Source organism: Eulemur rufifrons, chromosome 15 (assembly GCF_041146395.1).
Source record: "Eulemur rufifrons isolate Redbay chromosome 15, OSU_ERuf_1, whole genome shotgun sequence".
Lineage (NCBI taxonomy): Eukaryota > Metazoa > Chordata > Mammalia > Primates > Lemuridae > Eulemur > Eulemur rufifrons.
The window spans coordinates 88,982,451-89,005,085 of NC_090997.1; the positions used below are offsets into that span (position 1 = coordinate 88,982,451).

Genomic DNA, 22,635 nt, shown 5'->3' on the forward strand with positions numbered 1-22,635 from the left:
TACTAATTAAACCCCTGGCAGACAGCTTTCACACTTAGCACACAGCACTTTCCTAATTAAAGATGATTCTAAAAGAATAATGGAAATAACTTTTTACTTTTTTTAGCTATTCAACATGAGCAGAGGTGAATGACGCAGAGAAGATTAATACTTAGCTTTTTGCAAATAGGGAGTAAGGTCTGTGATGTGTCTGTAATTGTTATATTGCAAATATTTGAATTATAAATGACCCTTATAAACATTTAATTCCTTACACACGTCCCTGCTTGCCCCACTGGAGTGGCCACTGCCTTGGATTCATGACAGTACTGTGGAAAAAAGTTAGAGTGTTTAGAGAGTTTGTTAATTCTAAAATTAATTAAAGAGATCTAAGAACTCAGAGCAATTTAGGACAGCAGTTCTTAAGGCTTCTTGGACTCAAGAATATTTTGGGGGGAATTGAATGAAAGCTGTGGATTCTTTTCCAGAATAAGCTGCAGGCTTTGAGTCACCTACACAATTTTGCCTAAAATTAAGTGGTTTGTGCCCCCTGCTGAAGAATACCTGTGTAAGGAAATTGATGACAGGTATATGGTCTAAGATAGATTATTCTGCCTAATTGGTGGTTCCCTGGCACAAAATATCTTTTACTTATAATAAATTATTTTTTCACTTTATTTAACCAAACTTAAAACTACTCACTTTACCTCGCCTTCTTAAATGCAAATAATTAATGCATTGTCAGTCAGTTGTGAATGAATAGGAATTAGAGCAATTGAATTGCTTTCCTCTCAGCACAGCTGAGAATATGCCACTTTTAAATGGGGAGAGAAGAAATAAGGTAGATAAATTAGGATGTGGAGCATTTGGGAAATTATTAAGGAAAGAAAGGGCTGTAGGATCCTGGGGGAAACTGAAAGATAAAAGAGGACGTGCAGAAATGGAGGTACCACAAAGGCAGACTTTACTATTTTAAAATGTGTGTTTTTTGTTTTGTTTTGTTTTTTAAGGCATGCATTAATGTTTTTCTGTTTCCCTTAATTAAAAAAACCCTTGGGACTAAATGGGTTCTTGTCAACTGGCAAGAGAATTTAGTTAGTTACATGGCATTACTTCTATGGTATAATCAATTCTGGTTTCCAGTCAACTGACTTCAAATAGCCTTGTCTGCTGTTCTCAGTGGGACAACTGGTATACTGGGAATCACTCAGGGTATGCAAAAAGTCACTGCATATCATCATGAATATCTAGTTGGTTTATTTCTTGGAATTGATCTAGACATTCATATGTTTATGGTATAGATAATGTCTCCTAAGAGCATTCCTTCAACAAAAGTGGATCATTCAGGTAAACTTTTATTGCTTTTTTGAATGCATGAATTTTTTTGCAAGGTAATACGAGAATATGTGCATGGATTAAGCTAAGATTCTTGCTGCACCAGCAAAATGGCTTGTGCTTTACAATACTTTTCCACTAGCACAATGACATTCCTGCGTTGAGCTGAAATTTCTGAAATTCGGAATGATAGTGTGCTGTGCTGCCTCTTCTCTGCATGGGGTGTCTGCAAGCTGCTCCTTCTAGGAAATGTACCATGGTCTGGAGTGAGTGGGTCACATATCATGTGAAGTAATGACAAAAAGCAGTACTTGAGAGAAGATTTGTTATAGCAGAGACATGAAATTCTTTACTTTCCCACTGCTCTTATGGATCACTGCGTATGTCATGGTACATTCATAGAAGCCATATAAATGAAGTTGTCAATTCCAGGCCTGCTTTGTGAGGATTTTTATCTGCTTGAAATTTCAGCATAGGTCAGATAATAGTTCATTTCCCTAGCCCCTGGTTTTCAGACTTGCAGATATAATCAAAATCCATATTACCCATAATGTAATATCTAACGAGAAGACTGGGAATAGCATATATATTTGTATGTGTATATATATATATACACACATATATATATTAAAATACAACCCTCGTTCAGAATTTTACTTTATTACGCTGTGAAGACCCACCAAATTGGATCACATCTTTGGAATGGAGCTGATTGAAATCTCTGAAAGTGCATGCCCCTGGGAATTACCAAGGAAGCAGAGTGAATATATCCTTGACATTTCTCTGAGAATGTGTGGTCTTCTAAAAATATCAAGCACAAATCATTCGCTATTGATATTTATGTCAACAGAAAAATCCCCACCAGAAAACCAATGGCTAGTGAATATATGGACTAAAAGGAAGCAGAGGATCAGTCAGCTTGCTGAGAGCCTCGTGTGGGTTGGGGGTCGTTCTACCATGCTTCAGTCTGCCCATTCTCTCCATGAGCCACCTATTCTTTCCTGTGTCCTTTAGTGTGGGATGAGAGTGCCATTTCTATTTCAGCACTCATTTTATTTAGTGTCTGCTCCAACACAAGACAACAGTTGAGCAATTTGAACAGTTTCTAAAGACAACAGCATGATGATGGTTTTTACCAATTATTGATGGATTTTAAATCTTATGTCACATGCCTGGTCCACCCTATTCAAACACAAAAAGCCTGAAGTGAACATTCCAATTTCAGAGCCATGATTTCTAAAAGCAATTTTTCAGGATAGAGTTTTTGCCTCTTCCACAGTGCATAGAGAAAATACTACTGTAGGAAACTGAATACTTTGTTCATATTTTCTCTTTCCTTAGTATAAAATCTCTATAATTTTGTTAATTTGAGGGTAACATTTTTATCCAAAGTCTATTGGGAAAGGGAGGTCCTTATAAGGTAGTCATAGGATGCATGAAAACCACCATATGTGTTTATAGATAATAGAGCTTAAGCACTATCTGAGCCAATTTTAGAAAGTTTTTAGGTCTAGGAAAATAATATTTTAAATATATGATATGGAAAAATTCGGAACAGAAGTTTATTTAGCAGTCCTTTATTACTACTAGTTGCTCTGATATTACTACTATCAGCAATAACATCATTCTGAAACTCTAGCATAAGTAATAAAAACATAATTTGCTATTAAGATATTTCTGATAAAGAGAATTTTGATTCTATAATTAAAAGAAAAATTCATAAAGGATGCCTTTTTACTGTATTCCAATCATTTAACAAACCAAAACCCACAGGAAAATGTGTTCAAAGTACCTTTTATGTTTATTTTCATTTACTTTTATTCTCTAAAATCCTTTAATTTTATAACAATTTTCATTACCAAAAGTGTCAAACATATATAAAAAGTGGAGAGGATACTATAATGAATCCCCTGTACCCAACTCACAGCCGGTCATGTGCCCCAACCCATTTTCCCCTCCCTGTATTATTTGGAAAACATATCTCAGATATCATTTCTTCCATAAATATTTCAGCACATGTCGATTCCTTTATTACATAATCTGGTACTTCTTCTGAACCATTTGGTGCATGTATTTTTAAAGTGGCTTTCTGATTATTTTATTCATTGGCTTTTTGAAAAATGTCACCTTCAAGAATATTTCTTATAAAAAAAAAAAACCACAATACAAATTACTAGAAGGCAAATTGACATCCAGTGTCTATTAGGAATGTACTTTGAAGATGAAAGCATGAAATTTTAGTGCTGCCTATTACCTAATCTAAGAAAGCACTAGAGCTCCATGTCCTTTGTGTACTTAGTTAATGGGCAAAACAGAGTGTACAGTGTGGTGGTCCTTAGGCATGTCACCAGCTCATCTTGCAGCCTAATTTCTTGTATCATTTCTTGCAGACAGTGCTTCCATGGACAAGTCCTTGTCAAAACTGACCCATGCTGATGGAGAACAAACATCAATCATCCCTGTCCATCAGGTCATTGATAAGGTCAAGGGTTATTGCAATGCTCATTCCGATAACTTCTATAAAAATATTATTATGTCAGACACCTTCAGCCACAGCACAAAGTTTTAATGTCTTTAATATAAGAAAAAGGAATCAGTCTACAGAAACATGAAGATCGGCAAGCTGTGAAGACTACAACTAACAGATGTAAATGTGCTATTACCTAGGTAACTGCATATATATGAGGAATATATTTTGTTAAGAAGGCTTTTGTGAAATTCATAATTTATCTTTTCAGTTTATTTCTTCCATGGGAGAGTTTCCATCATCACTAAAACTTCAATGCTGAGAGCGATATGACTCAGTAGCCAAAAGAGACATTTTTTTTTAAATATATAATTCAATCAGACTGATTAGAACTCAGGGGGAGACATCAAAATTAACAGACACGGGAGGGGCAAAGCTAAGGACAAACCTTAGTTTAGAGCCCATTTAGATGCCACCTAATAGTTCTGGATGTGCCCATTTTCTACATCATCTTTCTCAACAATAAAAAGCTTACCAATATTTATAACTATTTTGGATGCCCACAAGTCTCATCCCAGAGCTACTTTCTATGAGTGCAGTAGCACTTTCACATTTTCGATGAAATTTCAACCACAGATAGAAAAGAATGTTTAATGTTTGATCCAAAGTTTAAAAAAAGGTTTTTTTCTTATATCAAATGTTTAACCTTCAGAACCATAAGATGCTTATGAAAGAAAGTTTTCCCAAATTTTGACCTAGTTAATGTGAGGCTATGTTAATTTCTAGTATTTTACTTACTCTGTTCAAAGCACAAGGCTAAAGCAGCATCATTAGTTATAATTTAATCCCATACATTTGCATCAAGTTTAGTGTGGATGTACCATCAATGTGGACCTCCTAGCAGTTGTTTAGGAATTAATCTGTTACTCCTCTACTTGTGAATACTGAGCCCACAGGCTCAGGGCAGGAAGGAGAATTTCCATTAGGCATGATGTGAGCAGAAGTTCCATTTTAGGAGACACACTGTTAAAACGACACAGTCCTGTCCTTGCTCTAGAGACTTCAAGATATTTCCAATCACTCAAAGGAAAGCCTCTTACTTCCCCTTGTGCTCCAAGGAATAAAGTGAGACATATGGGTGACTCATAATCAATATAATTTATAAACGTGTGGGTCAACAATTGCTAGTCTAAAAATTATTTGTATGTAAGTCCTCTGTAGTATATAAGAGCCTGCAGAGATCTGGCAAGATAGATGGTGTATTATTTGTGGACTAGGCTGCTGCATACAAGCCATGCATAAAATTAAGCAGCTTACCTAACTCTCAGACTGTCCTGAGTAATGCCTGCTTGCTGGTGAATGTGTAGATGACTATGCTTTAATTGTCCTTAGATGACGGAGTCCTACGGATTTTCCTAGAATCTGGTCTCAGTGCATGCTGTGCTTTTACATTTGCTCTGGGTTACCTGGGAAGTATCAGGTTCTGGGAGGCGGCAGCATAAACGATGAGGCCAGAACTCAGCACCTGGAGGCCTATCCCTCTGCACAAAATGCAGGCAGTTCTCAGGCTATGAGACTTGACCTGGGGGGGGCTTTCAGGGGATGCAGCAACTCAAGGGGCCTCTCTCCTTTTGCTGAGCTTCAACCATGAAGCTATTTGCCAGGTTGGAGCAGAGGATGAGATAATGAGGTAGTGGATTTTTATTACCGTTCCATTTTGCAGCAGCCTGGAGCACCATCCTGGGAGACATGAGCACTGCCCAGCCTGCCTCTCACAGGGGAGGGTTGCATTTAGTAGAAAAGAATGGTAAATCTTAAGGTCACTGAGATTCACTACAGAGAGCCAAAATCCTTTTCAATAGGCATATATTAACAGGCTGCTTATTTTGGCAGAGGTTACATATAGATGAAAGTTAATCTTAAATAGTCACTGAATATTCATATACTTTCTCCCCTAAACCTTAGATATTCATGTTAGATTTTAATTAGCTTTCTACTGTGAGATTTCTGCCCAAAGTGCTTATTTTAGTTAATAGTAATTAAGATAGAGCTTCAAAAGTGGCTTTGCTTTTAATTTCTACTCATATTCATCCAGATCTAGAAAAAGTGTTTTCCCCATATTTGACAACAATGTCAGCTCCATTTTAGAAATATTTAATAAAAGGTGAGGAAAAACGAAGAAACTGCTGAATAGAAACATTTGCAAATGGAATTAAAAGACTGAGCCAAATTCTCCCTTCAGTTCTGAGCATGTAGTTCCACCTTCAGTTAGCCGCCTCAGAGCACAGGGGCAGGAATTTAGCTGGGAGCCAAAATTTTGGTTAGCCTGTCTTTGAGAATATCAATTCAGACTCTATTTCTGTTTTTTTTTTTTTTTTTTTTCCTTTTCCTTCCCTCTTTTTATACTATATTGCATTAGAATTGTAGTCTAGGATCCTGAGATATTTTCTATTCTTGTCACCATTTATTTGCATTGTAAAGATTTTCTTTGTCTATTGTTGGCATAGTGTCTTTTGTATATATTTATTTATTTATGTTTATAAATGTCAATGTGTTTCATATCTTAGCTTGATATTGCCTACCTTTGTTTTAATTAACTTTCTATTAGAGAGACTGTATATATTTTTTTCTAAATACTTTGTGAAATAGTTTTCTTTAGCAATACTTTTGAATATGATGAATAAAAGCGACTGTGAGTGCAAATTAGAATTAGTAGTAAGAAGCTACTATAGCTGATTTGCCATTTTACTTAAATGGAAAATGTTTTTCAAATAAATACTTACGTTGTTCATGTTCCAAATTATTCAATTTCTTTATGAGTGAATGTTTTTATTTCTGACTCTTAAATATGAAAAGATTATTTGACAACTGGAAAATAACCTGCCACCAATTAAGCTAGTGACATAGGGGTACTTTGCCAAAACACTTGGAATGAATATATTCCAGAGATCCAGTTCGCTGGGGATTAGTGCATTTTGAAGTTCTTAGAATTTCTTAGGATGACTGGTGCAAAGCCAAGGTCTGTGGCAGATTAAAAGTAATGCAGGTTTCATTTGGGGGATGTCTTCAGCACCCCCAAAGGGAATCGATTCAGTGACAGGTAGAAATTAGAACTTGGAATACTTTCCTCAATTTAAAGTTTCTATTTTCGTTGTGGGAGGCGTAGCAAATGACACATTTTAACCAACTTCACTTGCATGATGAGAACAGAACCTCCCCAAATCCTTTGACCGTGGTTATTTAGGATAAGTCTTTTCTGCAGAGAGCAAAAGCCCAATGTGGCTCACAGCCCTGCTCAACGAAGTGCACACCCAGAGTTGTGAGGCACTTTGACAGGTCACTGCTAAAGCTGGTCTTCCCATCCGACGTTCAGGACTCCCAGCCAAGCCCTGTTAAGGAAACAGACAAGCAGTTGCCTGAGGCTCACCTGCAGTTGTGTATGAGCAGGTGGCTTCAGCGAGCCCAGGGAAGGGGTGTGGGGAATAGATGAGGAAAACTTGGGCAATTTGCAGGCTGACCTGTGTTTACAGTATTTTTGAAATCTGAAGGAATTGGGCTTTATAAATACATTGTTTTGGAAGCCCTGCTGTGTTTTCAGTTGAATAACATTCCACTTCTCTCGTATAAAAACCTGAAATCCCCCTCTCCCTGCCCCTCCCACCTCCCTTCTTGTCCTTCTTTCACTTTCTCTCTTCCTTTTTCCTTCCTTCCCTTCCTCTTCATTTCAAGGAGGAATAAGTAGTGTAACAGTTTTCTTTTTTCTTTTTGCTTCCCTACAGAAAAATAAGAATAAATGTGAAATTTTCAAACGTTTGCATTTATATTCTATAGCCAATCCAAAAAGGAAAAAAAAAAAAAAAAAAAGGAAAAAAAAAGATGCTTTGTTACCACAGGCAGCTCCAACCTAAACTGAGTAATCTGAACTTGACAGAAAAAATAAAAACCATGAAATCCATAAAAATATTTGCCAGATGCTGATTTGCTATTTCATATAATTTTTGCCACAGTTCCATGAAGTGTTGTTACTCTAATCTTCCATTTGGAGAAATGGGTGATTAAAGACAGTAAGTAATCTGTCTGTGGCCACAGAGACAGCAAGGGCAGGATTCAAATTTAAGTCCACCTGACTCTCTGTTCATTCTTCTGCATCAGCTTTCCTGGCTGCCTCCTTCAAAGAACCTACAGCCTTTAAAGGAAGACAGTCCAAGGATGAATAGTGCTGTGAGATTCAGATGAAAGCCCTGGGCTAGCAAAGCAGCCATGATGATTTGGTCTTTGAAGTTCTGGTAGATTCTCATTGGCCCCTCCCTGGGGTGCAAGGAAAGTTACTCGAGACATGGAGGTTAGAAAGTCCAAGGCAGTGAGTGGAAAATAGTTGAGGCTGATTTGATTGCAGAGTGCAGAGGCTGTGGAGGGATGGGGCCATCTTATGAAGAGCCTGAGTGTCTGGCTGGAGAGGTGTTACCTTATCAGCAGGCACAAGAGAGGCAAAATGTCTTCTGGGCAGGGAAGGGACCCAGTCCTAGTTGGGCTTTAGGAAAGCGACTGTGGGGACATAATGAGGAAGAACAGAGACTGGACTTGGAGAGTACAGTGAGGAGCCCCTTGGAGAAATAGACAGAACAAGGCAATTTGGGGATCTGTGCCTGGGGAGTCACAGTTCTCAGAGAAGTGTTGACGCGGCTACAAGGCTTTCAGAGCAGCAGTGAGCCTACGCATCGGTAGGAGCTAGCTCACCATGTTCAGAACAGCAGGGAGTGCCCGGTGGTATCGGGAGCCATGGGGTTAGAGGACCTGTGAAAGAAGGCAAGCCTTCAAGAGAAGAAGCAGCTGCTACATTAAGAAATGTGAGAGGGAGAAAAAGAAAGAGGGGACAAGTTGTTTAAAGGAGTGTAAACATCAAGGAAAGTTGTCTGACGAAGTTTCATTTGTTCATTTGTTTCATGGGTGGAATATTTGAAGGAAAAACAGAAGACACCAGAAGAGAGTGGGTGGTTGATATATAGCTGGGTCCTGAAGGTGAGGGGAGAAGGGATGAGATAAACAGGTAGAAGCATCAGCCCTGGCAAGGAGAAGAGGCCTCTCTCCTCTAAGACGCAAAACCGACTGTTAGATGAGACAAGGAGATACAAAGGAGCAGATATGTTGAGTTTTCTTATTGTTATTGGTAAAATAATTACAGGCTCATTTCCCCTGCTTGGGAAGGTGTTATCAAAATGGAGACTTGAATAAAATTTAAAAGATTTGAAACAACCTTACAAGGTTGTTTTATAAAGAATGCAAATCCTTGGCTAAACTAGATTAAATAAACTAATAAATAATGTTTGCCCTCAGAGTGGCTTTTACAAGTATAATCCCAAATCATATCATTAAAGTATTTTTATGTGCTGTGTTTGGAAAAGCTAGTTTGTTTCAAGGTCATAGCTCAACAATATTCTGGTCAGGGATGTATTTTAAATACTTGTATATAAAAGAATTATGAATAATTTTAGATGTACTCTAAGATCTTTTGAATCTTTTAAATTACATGTTTTGTTTGGCTTGGCTTATTTTCTTTCTGAATTAATTAAAATGATTTTTATAAATTCAGATGTCAATTAGAATAAAATATTCGATATTCTCATAAATACATTTTAATATTGACATTTGTACTGTCTGGTTCACACTGTATGAGAAAATAACAAAAAATAAAGAGTTTAAATGCTCTAGGAGCAAAAGAAAGGCTTCTGCAACTCTGCAGTGTCTTCCAGCTTCCTTGGCCAAGTATACTAAGTGCCTCCAACCCTGCGTTGGTTCTGGGGGTTGCAAAACAAAACAGGAGTTCACTGGTCAGCAGAGCTGATGTGACACACTCTAAACTATTTAAACTCAAAGAATAATTGGCTTATTTACAAAGATCTGAAATGTAATCAATGCCATCCAATTAGAGCTGATAACACTTAACTGCCAAAAAAAAAATCTATTAAGTACCTGAAATGTCTAAGAAACTTAAATTTGACACCTTACATTGTGTTGATTTTTTATTTCATGTGTGTGTGACTTTTCTATTGAATGATGTTATTTTATTAAGGCTTATTAAGGCACTAGGTTTTGTTTGCAGTCATCATTTCCATAAGCAAAGCATACTGCTTAGCCACGTAACAAGTGCCTGGTTAATGCTTATTGAATTCAATTGAAATTGGTAGTTTACCATTCCACTTGCATTTCAGAAAAGTAGGTATGAAAGTACCTTGGATTTTCATGGGTTTCCAAGAACATGGACTAGAAATATAAAGCAAAGAAAAAAAAAACTGAATTTCCATGATACCATTTATCCCAATTGCTGTAGGTGATTTTATATGATGCAGGCAAATGGGATAAGAACAAGAAGACATCAGTTTGATATTAACTGTAAATAATTTTTAGTGGTATCAGAAAAGGAACTAGGCTCAACTCAAGTCTGAGATGAATAAGGAGAAAAACCTGCTTTAGAGCAATTGTCCTGGGAACTGTTTTATGGGTCAGGCTGGCTTCACTATTCAGAGTTTAAGAGCACAGAGGGTCCTCCTGGAACCCAGCAGCCAGGTGTGCAGCCAGACTTTGGGGATCTGGGACCAAGGGATGATGGCCTTGGTCATCAAGCAGCCTCTCGTTTATGTGGCTATGGTTGGTTTGTTTTTTAAGAGGCTTTATTTATTTATTTATTTGTTGAAGTGATTTTAGGTTCACAGCAAAATGGAGAGAAAGGTACAGAGATTCCCCATATACCGCCCGCTCCCACACAACCATGGCCACCTTCATTTATCGACCTTCGCTGTCGGAGTGGAACATTTGTTCCAATTAATGAACCTGCAATGACACATCAATATGACCTAAAGCCCATAGTTTAGAGTTCACTCTCAGTGGTGTACGTTCTGTGGGTTTAGATAAATACATGACATGTATCAACCATCATAGTATTAATATTACACGGAGTATTTTCACTGCCCTGAAAATCCTCTATGCTCTGCTTATTCATTCATTTCTTTCTCCATCCCCCTGGCAACCACTGATCTTTCTACTATCTTCCTAGTTTTACCTTTTTCAGAATGTCATATGGTTGGAATCATACAGTATGTAGTCTTTGCAGATTGGCTTCTTTCACTTAGTAATATGCATTTAGGTTTCTTCCATGTCTTTTTATGGCTTTGTGACTCATTTCTTTTTAGTGCTGAATAATATTCTGTTGTCTGGATGTACCACAGTTTAGTTTCCACTCATCTACTCAAGGCCATGTCGGTTGCTCCCACCTTTGGCAATTATGAATAAAGCTACTGTGTGCATTGCTGTGCAGGTTTTTGTGTAGATGTAAGTTTTCGGCTCCTTTGGGTAAATACCAAGGAACGTAATTGCTGGCTCATATGCTAAGGCTATGTTTAATTTTTTTAATAAACTGACAAACCGCCTTCCAATGTGGTGATGCTGTCATTTTCATCTGTGCTTTTTTCCTTATCTGCAGCAGACTATCTTCCTTTCTAAAGCCTTTAGTTGCTGTTTCTTCATAGCTACATTATATATGAGGTTTAAAGTTACCATGGTGCCAATTCTGGCCTCAGCCCTAAACATGAACATACAGCTCTGGTTCTCAATACCATATAACCATTGTTTTGATATCTCTTAGTTTAAATTTTTGAGAAAGATCCCCCAATTAACTCAGCTTTCACCAAATGTCTACCCCTGGTCCAAGAACAGTGGCATGAATATGGCTGCCCAGACTCAACCACTGAACAGAGCTGTGGAGGCAGGAAGGGACAAAGTTGCTAATTTAGACAGGATGCTTTGAGTATGTTCAACGACAACAATCAGATTGTGCAGAAACAAAGTGATTTATTAAAGGGCGTTAGTTAATTCATTGTGTCAATTTGGGTCACCCAGGAAGTGGATGCCAAGACAGATTAGCAGCTCCAGCTGTTTATTATGGATAACACTTGTGAAAGGTAAAGGAGGGTGGGAACGAGAGTGGGCAAGGAAAGCCTGTGGAAGGAGAGTAGGAAGAAGGATATGGGGCAGGAAGAGCCTCAGACTGCAGTGTATCTCTGAGAAAGTCTTGGCCAGCCCAGCAGGGAGCTCCAGCACGAAGATTTCTCATGGAGGAATCCCATGTTGGATGGAAATGGCCTGTTACTCCCCTTGTGCTCAGTTATTGACTGGAGGCTGCGTGGGAATAAGATGTCCTCAGCTCTAAGCCTGCAGCAGATCCCGAAAGACTGAATCTGGAAGCTGTAGGCTGACTTCACTCATTACAGCACTTTTACTCTGAGAGACCCAGTGGCATACCCCCATGGCCACCCCGCCATATTCAGAAAAATCCAGGATGGCTAGACTCTGGCTTGAAGGCTGCGTAACCAGGAGCAATCCTAAAATTAACCTGGCAGCTGGCTTTGATCACCCTGGTGGATTTCTACCAGGCACCTTCCAAGTGCTTCTGGATATAGGTATGGAAAACAGAATACTAGTGAGTAATATCTGCAGCCAGAGGTTTACAAAGAAAAAGGATTTTAAAAATAAAAAGTAAAATTTAGACATTAAATATGAACTTTAATTATTTCTATTTTTCTCTGTCAATTATACTGTGTAAAATGGAGAGATGTTTTGGAAGCAATGATGAGTTTAGCAATTGACGTGACCTTGAGGAAAACATTTCAAAATTATTTCTTTTCATCTCCATTTGGTAAATTCATCAGTTTGCCTGAATGGCTTTTAGGTTGTTGGGAGAACAATTGTAATTTGGCTAACAAAAATCCAGTATTTGTTAGAATTGCTTTGTGTGAACTGCTGTTAAATCTGTTTTTGTTCTGGTTAACTTGTTGCAGTTAAAGAAAAGTCTGAGGTCTTAACCAGCTACTTAGCCTGGGTTCTAATACTATCTGTCTAACAGTTTCTAACCTGAGAAAACTATGTCATAGCTCATGGTAAGGCTGCTAAGCTATGATATTGTTAACTAATTAGGATAAAAAGAACTAGAAAAAGCAATCATATGGAATTGCTGTTGTTTAAGGTTTAGAATGGTGGATTGATTCCATTTTGCTAAAGTCAAATTTTCTTCACTTTTAAGGAATCATATAATGTAAAAGAAAGTTCAAGGGGTTAATTTTTAGGAAATATTTATTTGGCTAATGATGGTCTGTGCTATGTGTCTTTCCTATGTCACTTGAGTGCTCTGAGCCTCAGTTTATTTCTCTGTAGAATAAATGAGGCTGAGTAGTAGCTAAAGTATTTTCAGCACTAGAATACTATAATTTCCTTTAACTTCTTTAAATATTAAAATACTAATAATTTCCATTTAAATGCAAAATCAAAAGATGAAAAGGTAAATGTCAAGCTAGACTTTTAATCTTGTTCAATCTGAATTTTTCAAGGGAACATATGTATTCTATCTTTCTATGTCCGAAGTAAGTGCCTTTTCTATACACACAATTTAGTATTTTCAGGGCCCTGATTAAGTCTTCTAGGGATAAAGTTAGTAGGAAGATTCACTCTCAAATGCAAAAGAGAAGATGGCCCAACAGTAAGGCAACATTCACTGTGAAAAGCAGAGCTAAAAGCTCAATTTTCTGTTAACAACTCTGTCAAATTAATGATCCCCACCCCCCAAACATGGGTACAAAAATCCCATTTCTTCTCCCCAACTGTGCGATACAACACTGTACAAAGTCCACAGGGGAAAAGAAGAAAACAGATCAGCAGGAAATAAGAAGACAGCAAGTAAAACAGACTTGACAATTGCTAGGAAGTGTCCTCAGATGTGCAATACAGGATCTCTTGCTGGGTGAGTGAGAAAGACAAAGCCAACAGCCTCCATTTAGTAAACCCATATGGATATGCCCCAGGGCAACAGAGGCCTGCCTTTGTCTTTGCCCCCGGGTGCCTTGGGCGGGTTTGCATTCAAATGAGAGGAAGCTGTGTGCGTGTAAGTTATGGGGGGCAGTTTTGAGCATGGAGCTCATTGCCAAAGATCCAAGAAGCACTTTAGCGGTAATATTTCGTGTGATTGCCATTCAAGGGCCCCGAGAATCTTCTCATAAGTTGTATCAAACATGAGTTTGCAGACATCATGGCAATGGGAGCTCGTCATCTATGGCAGTGAAAATACAGGGACTGGGACACAGGCGATGCTTGAATGGCTCAGAAATCAGTACAGCTGCTAGATTAGTGACTTAATATTTTTAAAAAATGACAGATACATTTCTTGTGAAAAGAAATTGTCACTACCTTGATTATTAGCCCATTTCTAGGTAACATTTTAACCTAAAGGCAATAAAGGCTGATTTCCTCAAAGTTTTTGGTAGGTAACCGTATGTATGTGTGTATATATGCACACACACACACACTGAGACTGTTTTTTAATAACGTACTCAGAATTGTAAAAAGGATATTGTGTGTGTGCATATGTGCACACACTCAGACTGTTCTTTGATAAAGTACTCAGAATTTTAAAAAGGATATTTTCTTCTCAGGAATAATTTCAAACAAGTACTCCAAACATAAAAGCTAGAAATTTTTTCACTAGACCTTTGCCACAGTAACAGGAAAATCAGTTTGTAGTTATGAATTGGTGGGCCTTTCTTTTTTCCTTATCCACAAAAGCTATAAGGCATTGCTAACATAGTTGTGGCTTTCATTCTTCCAAATAATTCCCAATTCGCTTGGCTACTTTTTTCTTCCAAAAGATCTTTTTTCTAACGTTTGCTCTGCTATTTTTCTGTAATCAGTGTTTACTCAATACAAGCACTTGACGTTTAAAAAGCATTCTCTCCTCTAATCCTTGAGATGCATTTTTCCCCTATCTCCCTTGGCATGTATTGGGATGAAAGTGGCCCCGACTCGATTTGGGGAACACGTATTTCATAGCCTCTCCCTGTTTTTGGTCACCTCTTTCACATCCACCAATCCAGTGAGTATGAGAGTAACTCCCTGCCCCACTGAGTGCTCCCTGAAAGAATTATGTACAAAACCTTGTTTTCTCAGAGTCACCACAAAATGGCAGGACAAAGCCACTGTTCCCTAATCCCTCCCTCCTTTGAAATTCTCGTTCCACAAAGCTCTGTAAGTCCAGGGTGGTTGTGGGCAGGGGTCCAGGGCCCCGTCTGTGTGGAGTTTGCACATTCTCCCATGCCTGCTGGTTCTCTCTGAGTCCCTGGTCTCCTCCCACATCCGAAAGGTGTGCTCGTGAGGTTCACTGGGGTGTCTCCGTGGTCCCAGCGTGAGGGAGTGTGAGTGTGAGTGTGTCCTGGCCAGGGCTGGGACAGTCAGTCTGCTGGCACAATTCCTTCTGGCTCGGGGACGTCAGTCTTTGTTCTACTCAGGCCCTCAACTGACTGGATAAGGCCCACCCACATTATGGAGCGTAATCCGTTTTACTCAAAAGCAACAGGTATAAATGTTAATCTCATCTGAAAACCACCTTCACAGAAACATCCAGAATAATGTTTGACTAAATATCTGGGCACCAGGACACAGCCAAGTTGACATATAAAATCCACCATCCCATCGCAATTACATATCATATTAATAGACACTATGTAGAAGACACTTTTCGTAGGATGGAGTGATATTTACCTCTTCATCTGTCTCTTCCCATTCTTGGCCCCATGTAAAGAAAGGACACTTTGGAAGGCAAACACTTCAGTGCTCTCTGAGGTTTAAAAGAGGCAGTGCTAGCTCATGTGTCTGGAAAACATCTCTAAAAAGTCTCGTAGAAGGGAAATGGAAAGAGGTCGTATGGCTCTGCTGTCAACTCCAAGCTTCTCTGGGCTCTATTTCTTCTTTCTAATCTCTTCATCATCATTTTAACCACAGGTGTTCCCCAAAAGTCCAGGAAAATTATATCAAAATGTCATTAATTTCAAATTAAAATAACATTCATGGTTCTTTCTGTCCCCTAGTGCAATTTCCTTAAATCAGAAGACAAGGGTATGATGTTGTAGAAACAAAGGATTTGCTATTAAGAAATATGTTTTGGACTTTCAATGGTCACTTACTAGGAAATATCTTAACCTTTCAAAGTCTCAGTTTTCTCATCTGTAAAATGGGAATGATGATGATAATGTTAGGTAACTTACTGGATTATAAAGATCAGTTGAGAGAAAACGTGTGGCAACCTTTGAAAAATGATACAGCATTATGGCCTTGAGTATTATTACCAGTTTTTATGAAGCTAAATTTTCTCAGTTATAGAATCTTAGTCCTCACTCAAGGTCCCAGCTATCTTACCATGCCTGTGGAAATTGTGGTTACTAAAGAAAGCCTCTCTCTCATAGCTACATGAGATTACTAACAACTTAACCTTGGTAGTGGGACTTCAACCTAGTGTGTCTGTGGCCCCAGTAAACATGTTGTCTCCCTCCTGGAATCTGCTGAGTTCCATATTGGGGAATCGGTCAACTTCAGGCAATGTTTTACTCCTGCAGTAGAGCCAGTCCCGTCTGCATTTGTTGCAACACTCTCATAAAATTATTAGATGTCCCTTCTGTCGTATCTGAATGAGACTAAAAGCAGAAATGGGTAGTTTCACTAGTCTTTGTTGCTCTTGGTATAACAGACGTCTGTGATGTCAGTGACAATCTTGTGCCCTGAAAGCCCAGGTTCCCAAATACTGAAGGAAACATAAACTCTTAACAATGTCTGTACATGTTGCCAAAGTGTTACTGGGAAAAACCCTAAGTGCACAATATTTCCAAAGTTTGTAGTATTTTTTTCCCTTCAGAATACTGCTTCCTAGCTAGGCTAAAGCTCTCCATCTTTGGGGGGAGATATCCTTTTTATTTATTACTGGTCTATAAGAGATGTTTCAATTTTACTACTGTAAGAGGCAATTTCACACTTCCATAATGTTCATTACTGTATTCTATCCTCACTTCTCAAAATATTAATCAACTAGATTACTAAAGGAATCAAAATAATAGGAAAATTATTTATCCTGCACATATATTTCTATGAATTTGTAAAATCACCCACATTCTCTTTAGTCCCCGTAGCAAGCACAAATACTATATAGCATAACAAGTCCTAAGAATTTTTGGAACTTAATGTTACTGTCGTATGAACTTGAATGGAAAACTATTTTGCATTCCTTTTTTTCTTTGGTTTTCATTTCTGAATCTGTGAAGCTATGTTTTCTACAATTTATGCAACCAACTTTTATTCAGTGCACCATATGGTATGTGCCTCAAATCATCACAGACATAGCAATTTGATTAATTTTCCTAAATCTAAGTTCTGGCTCTGTCACACCCTCCCCATGCCATTGCCTGCTAAACTAAGTCTAGAGTCCCTTCCCTAGAATTCAAGGCTCTCCATAATGCATAGAAGCCATGATCCAGCTGAGCTGTTTCCCCGGTAGTCTTGCCCTATTTTCTCTGCCTTGCAATGTTCTCTCCCGTGCTATCACCTTTTCAAATGATCCCTATTTTGAATGTCTCCTATTCCATGAAGTCTGTCCTGTCACCAAATATTAATAAATACCATTTCTCCATTCATAAAACATCATAGGATTTTTAAATTTTTTAATTTCCCCCTGTAAATAGTCATTTGTGAGCGTTACCAGTCTGTAAGCTTCTCTAAGGCAGAAACTGTGTCTTAACCATTCACTCATTCAACGTATATTTCAGGAGCATATAGTATTTCTTAGAGGATGAGTGCAGGGGACCTGGAAATATTGTTAAAATTCCCTAGTGTCCTTGTACTTTCAAGGTTTACACAATTCTATTTTAGTAAAAAGACTCCATAACCTTAATATGTATGAGTAGATTTTTTTTTTTTTTCTGGTAGGGATAAAAGGAAATAATGCAGGGTCCATGTGCAGCTAAGTAATACTTAACTGGGAGTGAAAAGATTCTCTGGTGCAAATCCACTGCATGAAAGCAACAGTGGCAGCAGAAAAGGGAAGAGCAGTCCTAGGTTGGGGAGTGTCAAGAAGGGCTTCAGGTAGGACTTTATTCTTTGAAATGAGTCTTGAAACGTCACCTTCAGGCACTGAATCTGTTAAGCAGAAGGAAGTTCACCAACAAGGACATACAAAATTAAGCTTCAAGGTCACTGGGGCACTTCAATGAATTTGGTATGGCTGATTGATAGTGTAGAGAACATTAAACTAACAAGCTAATTAGAGTGCAAGTTCTAGGGCCCCCGAGTATGATTGCTACTGTGTATCTCTGTATCCCAACCAGCAACTAGCACAATTCCTTACACAGAGTTGGTCTGCAATAAATGTGTGTTAAATTCTTTCATTAATTTTTATTGGTCTATCACTTTTATAACAATAAGGAGTTTGGTTTTAGCTCTTTTTTTTAAATAATCCAAAACTAATCTCTCTTCATACTTTTTTAAAACCAATCCACTAGTTTTTTCTACGAGAATTTTATAAATAGGTACAAACACTGAAACGTCTTTACGTTCAGATTCCAGAGATTCCCTCCGAGAGCAGAAAGCTGAGCTCCTCTTTCACTTTTCATATCCTTTCTCAGATATACTTGCCCCCAGCTCAAAGAGCAGAAGGAGTCAGGCCTCTTTCAGCATCAAAGTGCTCTAGAATTTTCTGGGAGAGGCACATGTTCTGAGGAGTCTGAGGAAAAATGTTCTTGTTGTTTTATTGTTTTAATCTTCTATTCCTTATAAAAGATTATACAACTAAGGAATTTTGTTTTCCTCGTCTATATTTTATAATATTTCATACAATTATGGGGATTTAGTTGACAAATTATCTTAAAATAACCACTCATTTCTACATATACGGCCCAATTCTCCTTCCTATCTCCTTCCTATGTAGGATTTTCTTATTGATGCTTTATAAGAGAGGTAAGATCTCCTCCCATGAAGGTAGATCGAACACAGTTATTCCAAATGTATAAAGATATTTTACTTTCTGTTTTTTAATACTAAGTCCCTCCATTTATCTCTACAATTCTTCTAGAAGTATCCTAATAAATTATCTCTTATTTGGGGAAATATTAATGTTTCTTGGCAATCTTTCTTCTTTATGTGGCAATAGTTTTTCTAAAATAAAAGCAAAATTAAATATATTCAGAGTTGCTTATTTTCCTGATTTCAATTATGTCATCAAGCCCTTACCACATTTAGTTACTAATCCTTAAAACCAACAAAATAGATTTTCATCAGCATGATCTGATGGGGAAAAAGTAAAATCAATAAGCTAAAATTTCTTAAGAGAAATGGATTCATGAGAATTACGGATTAAAAAAACTAACCCAGTTTAGAGTCTACCATTTTTGTGCCAGACTATGTTGTCCCTTGAATCATTTTAACAAATGAGAGGGAAAGTACAAACACTAGAGACAAATACAGCCAGATCCCAAGCGCTTTTTAATTCCCAGTAAAAGAGCCAAGAGCGCAAAGAGCAAACTATGCTTAGATGTTGCTTGCACTGATTGCAGTTGGCCTCCCAAAGGTGTGAAACAACCTATGTCCAGTTGGGTCCTGGGACCTGAGCTGGCGTCACCTGTTCCTGTTGGAGGCAGATGGCAGGACAGGTCTAGCTGCTGCTTCACTGAACGTGCAGCAGCAGCTGAAGGAAGCTCTGATCCTCCTCCCCCATTAGGCTTTTTCCTGGGTCTATGAAGGCAGATGAAATGTACTCAGATTTCTAGATCCTAATACCATTATTCATTCCTGAGTAAAGGTCCTTGCCCAGGCACTGTCTGGTCTTCAAACAAAGGATCAAATTCTTCTAAATAGATTAGGGGTCTGCAGAGTAAGGCAGCAGGGTCCCTAAGCAACAGTAACAACAAAACTTCAGGTAGAAGAACTTTCAATGTAATTTTCAACCTTTATTAGGCAAGTAAGTAACTATTTTGCAAAAACAAAAAAAGCATCTACTGATTATTGACAGAACTTACATAGAAAATGCTCATAAACTTATCAATATGCTATTTTCCTATAAAAAGGATACATAAAACTAGGCAATATGAGATTCAAGTCTCCATGAGGAACTTTCCAGATGCCGTGGTGGCCTTTGTTATTTTTGCCCTGCATTTCTACATTTGCCTTCTAACTGATTTCTCTCTCTATCCTCTTTGCAATCTCATTTCTATAATACTGGAATGATTTTTGTTTTCTAAAACATAAACCTGATGAGTCACACTAGTGATCAGTAGGTTCACCTCACTTCTGCCTGCATTTGTAGCCTAGTATCCTACTGTGTCTTCCACTGTAGCCTTTACTGACATGCACACAGTTCCTAAAATGGCTACGATTTTTCATTTACCTGTATGTACTCAATATCTTGTATTTCATAGATCCTATAAGATTTGCTATTTTCTTAGGAGAATTTCCTAATAGGCCAAACAAGGGCAGAAGCAAATCTTGCTCAAAACAACTGCAAGATGTGTGCTAATTATACCCATTTCAATGTTACAATTGATTTTGTAGTCTCACATTCCCTTTTGATTGTGTGTTTCCTCAGGACAGGGACCTTGTCTCAGCAATCATGTATCCTCAGTGCCTAGCACAGTGCCTGGCACGAAGCAGACAACAGACATATTCTTTTATTATGTTCTTACATAAAAACATCTTTTTTAAAGAGTGGAAGAGATAGAAAAAAAAATGCATGGCATACAATAATATCAAGTGCAGTTTTGATGACATCTCTATGCTTATATTGAGTATGATAACAATATTTTTACTTATGATTTAAATCATAAGAGAAACCTGAAGACATGACTGGCAGCATTGAAAAAAAACAGGTGGAAGGATGGGCGGGGGTCTCAACTTGCACACATTGGATATTTAGAAGAGTTAGTTCATGCATCTGGACAGACGCCTCAAATTCCAACCCTGCCAGATCTAAACTGGCAGAAGCATAGCAGAGAAAATACATCTAAGACTGAATATGTAAGAAGACTCTACTAGAAAACCAATTTTATTAACATAATGATTTAAAATTCACAGTCCAAAACCGCAATTACTTTTGCACCAACCTAATGAAAATAAATAACTCAAAACTGTAGATTATGGAGACTGAACGTACAGTTAGCTTTCTTGACACAAAACAATAAGATGACCAGACCACATTTAACTTTAAGTCCCTTTCCTTGAAAATGTCACAAGTAGTCAAAAGAAGGAATAGCCTTCATTCTTCCTCCAAGAGACATCTTTCTATTTGGCTAAGCAGAATTTGAAATACTTACCATAAGCTGTTCAAATTAAAATTTAGGTAAATATTGGAACTTGGTCATGTTTGGACAATTATTCACCATCTGGGATAATTAATGACAGTTTCCATTATGTTTTCTGTTATGCAGAAAATGAAAGTAGACATGTTTAAGAAAAAATAATACTATTTCATTCGCCCGAAAGCAATTAGAGCATTTTCTTGGCCAGTATTTGCCAACATCTCTTATAAAAGTAATCTTTATCCTGCAAAAACTAAATACTATAATAAAATTTTACTAAAGATGGTATAAAGTATATGATTCATTAGTAAGGACACTCTTTATACGACCTTTGAAACTCATCCTACCAGTAATGAACATTTTCCATAGAAAGGTGAATCATGTGTTTTTGGTCTCCTTCTTTTGTCCCATTATAAACCGCTTGGTTCTAAAAGCCACTAACTTATGTGAAAGGTTGAAAAAGAGTGGTGCGAACAAAGAAAGCAGCCGATTATTGCAAAATCACAAACTATCCTGTTGGGCAGGTAGGACCCCCTAGGACACTGTTTAAAAATTGTGTTCCATGCATGGGCTCTAAGAGGTCTGGTAATTCCCCAAACTTATTTCCAAATGTTTTCATTTGGTCATTTGTCAGGAGAGGGAATTTATAAATTTTATCTGCTTCTCATAGGATTAGGTGATTCCCTCCCCAAATTAAGAAAGAATGAACTCATCCCACCACCCCTTTAGCCTTGCATAATGTAAGTTACAGCCCAGTGCCTTGTATTTAGTGTCCTGGAACATTCTAGGATAGAATTTGAATACGATGGGAGTTATTTTCCAAAGAACCTACTGGATCTCAGGAGAAGCAACTACTTGTTTTTGTATCTTAATGTCATGTGGCTTGTGGCATGCTGTTAGAATGAATGGAGTTGAGGAAGTCTGGTTCATCTGAGCTTGTTTCAAATGAAGATGGGCTTTCTGTTTTAGGAAGACAGCAGCAAGGGTAGACCTTGTTAAGCAGAACAGCAATGCTGGCTGATTTCTAAGGAGACCCATTGTCTTTGTCCATTCGGGCTGCTATAACAAAATACCATGAACTGGGTGGCTTATAAAAAATAGAAGTTTATTTCTCACAGTTCTGAAAGCTGAGAAGTCCAAGATCAAGGCTTGCTAGCAGATATGGTGTCTGGTGAAGGCCCTCTTTCTAGTTCAGAGATGGCACCTTCTTGCTGTGTCCTCATGTGGTGGAAAGGGCCAACCAGCTCCCTTAGGCCTATTTTATGAGGGCACCAAGCCCATTCATGAGGGTGCCACTCATGACAGAACCACCTCCCCAAAGGCCCCACCTCCTAACACCATCGCCTTGGGGGTTAGGATTTCAATACATGACTTTCAGGGGGACAAAACATTGCAACTATAGTACCCATATCCTAAGAGAATCCTTCTGAAACCTAGTCCTGATGAAAAATAATCCAGTTAATGATTTCTGAATCCCAATACAATGATCAAAAACCTGCTATACAGCCCCACGGCAAGCTGGAATCATAAAAGGAAACCTTCTGTGATGAAGAACTAACACTTCTCAGTGCTACGCTTCCATTTTTGGAGTCATATGCCTGTTCTCCTTATATCAGTTATTCTCTTTTCCTTAATAAACTTTATTGATTTTTTTTCCAAAATCAACTTTATTGACTGTGTCCATTTTAGGTGCATAGTTCAATGAGA

General features: G+C 38.0%; 1 protein-coding gene across 2 annotated transcripts in view; it reads left to right on the forward strand.

The window, feature by feature from the left end:
* The window catches only part of ADGRG6 (adhesion G protein-coupled receptor G6), a 132,970-nt gene extending 126,749 nt beyond the window's left edge, over positions 1–6,221 (forward strand). Inside the window, exons 24-25 of one of the 2 annotated variants that reach the window (XM_069487629.1) lie at positions 1,281–1,326; positions 3,705–3,761. In XM_069487629.1, the coding sequence (XP_069343730.1) occupies positions 1,281–1,294 (14 nt within the window). In that variant the 3' untranslated portion in view covers positions 1,295–1,326; positions 3,705–3,761. Of the gene's footprint in view, positions 1–1,280; positions 1,327–3,704 lie in introns of both variants that reach the window. The other variant, XM_069487628.1, reaches the window with a different exon arrangement.
* Positions 6,222–22,635: the final 16,414 nt, after the last annotated feature.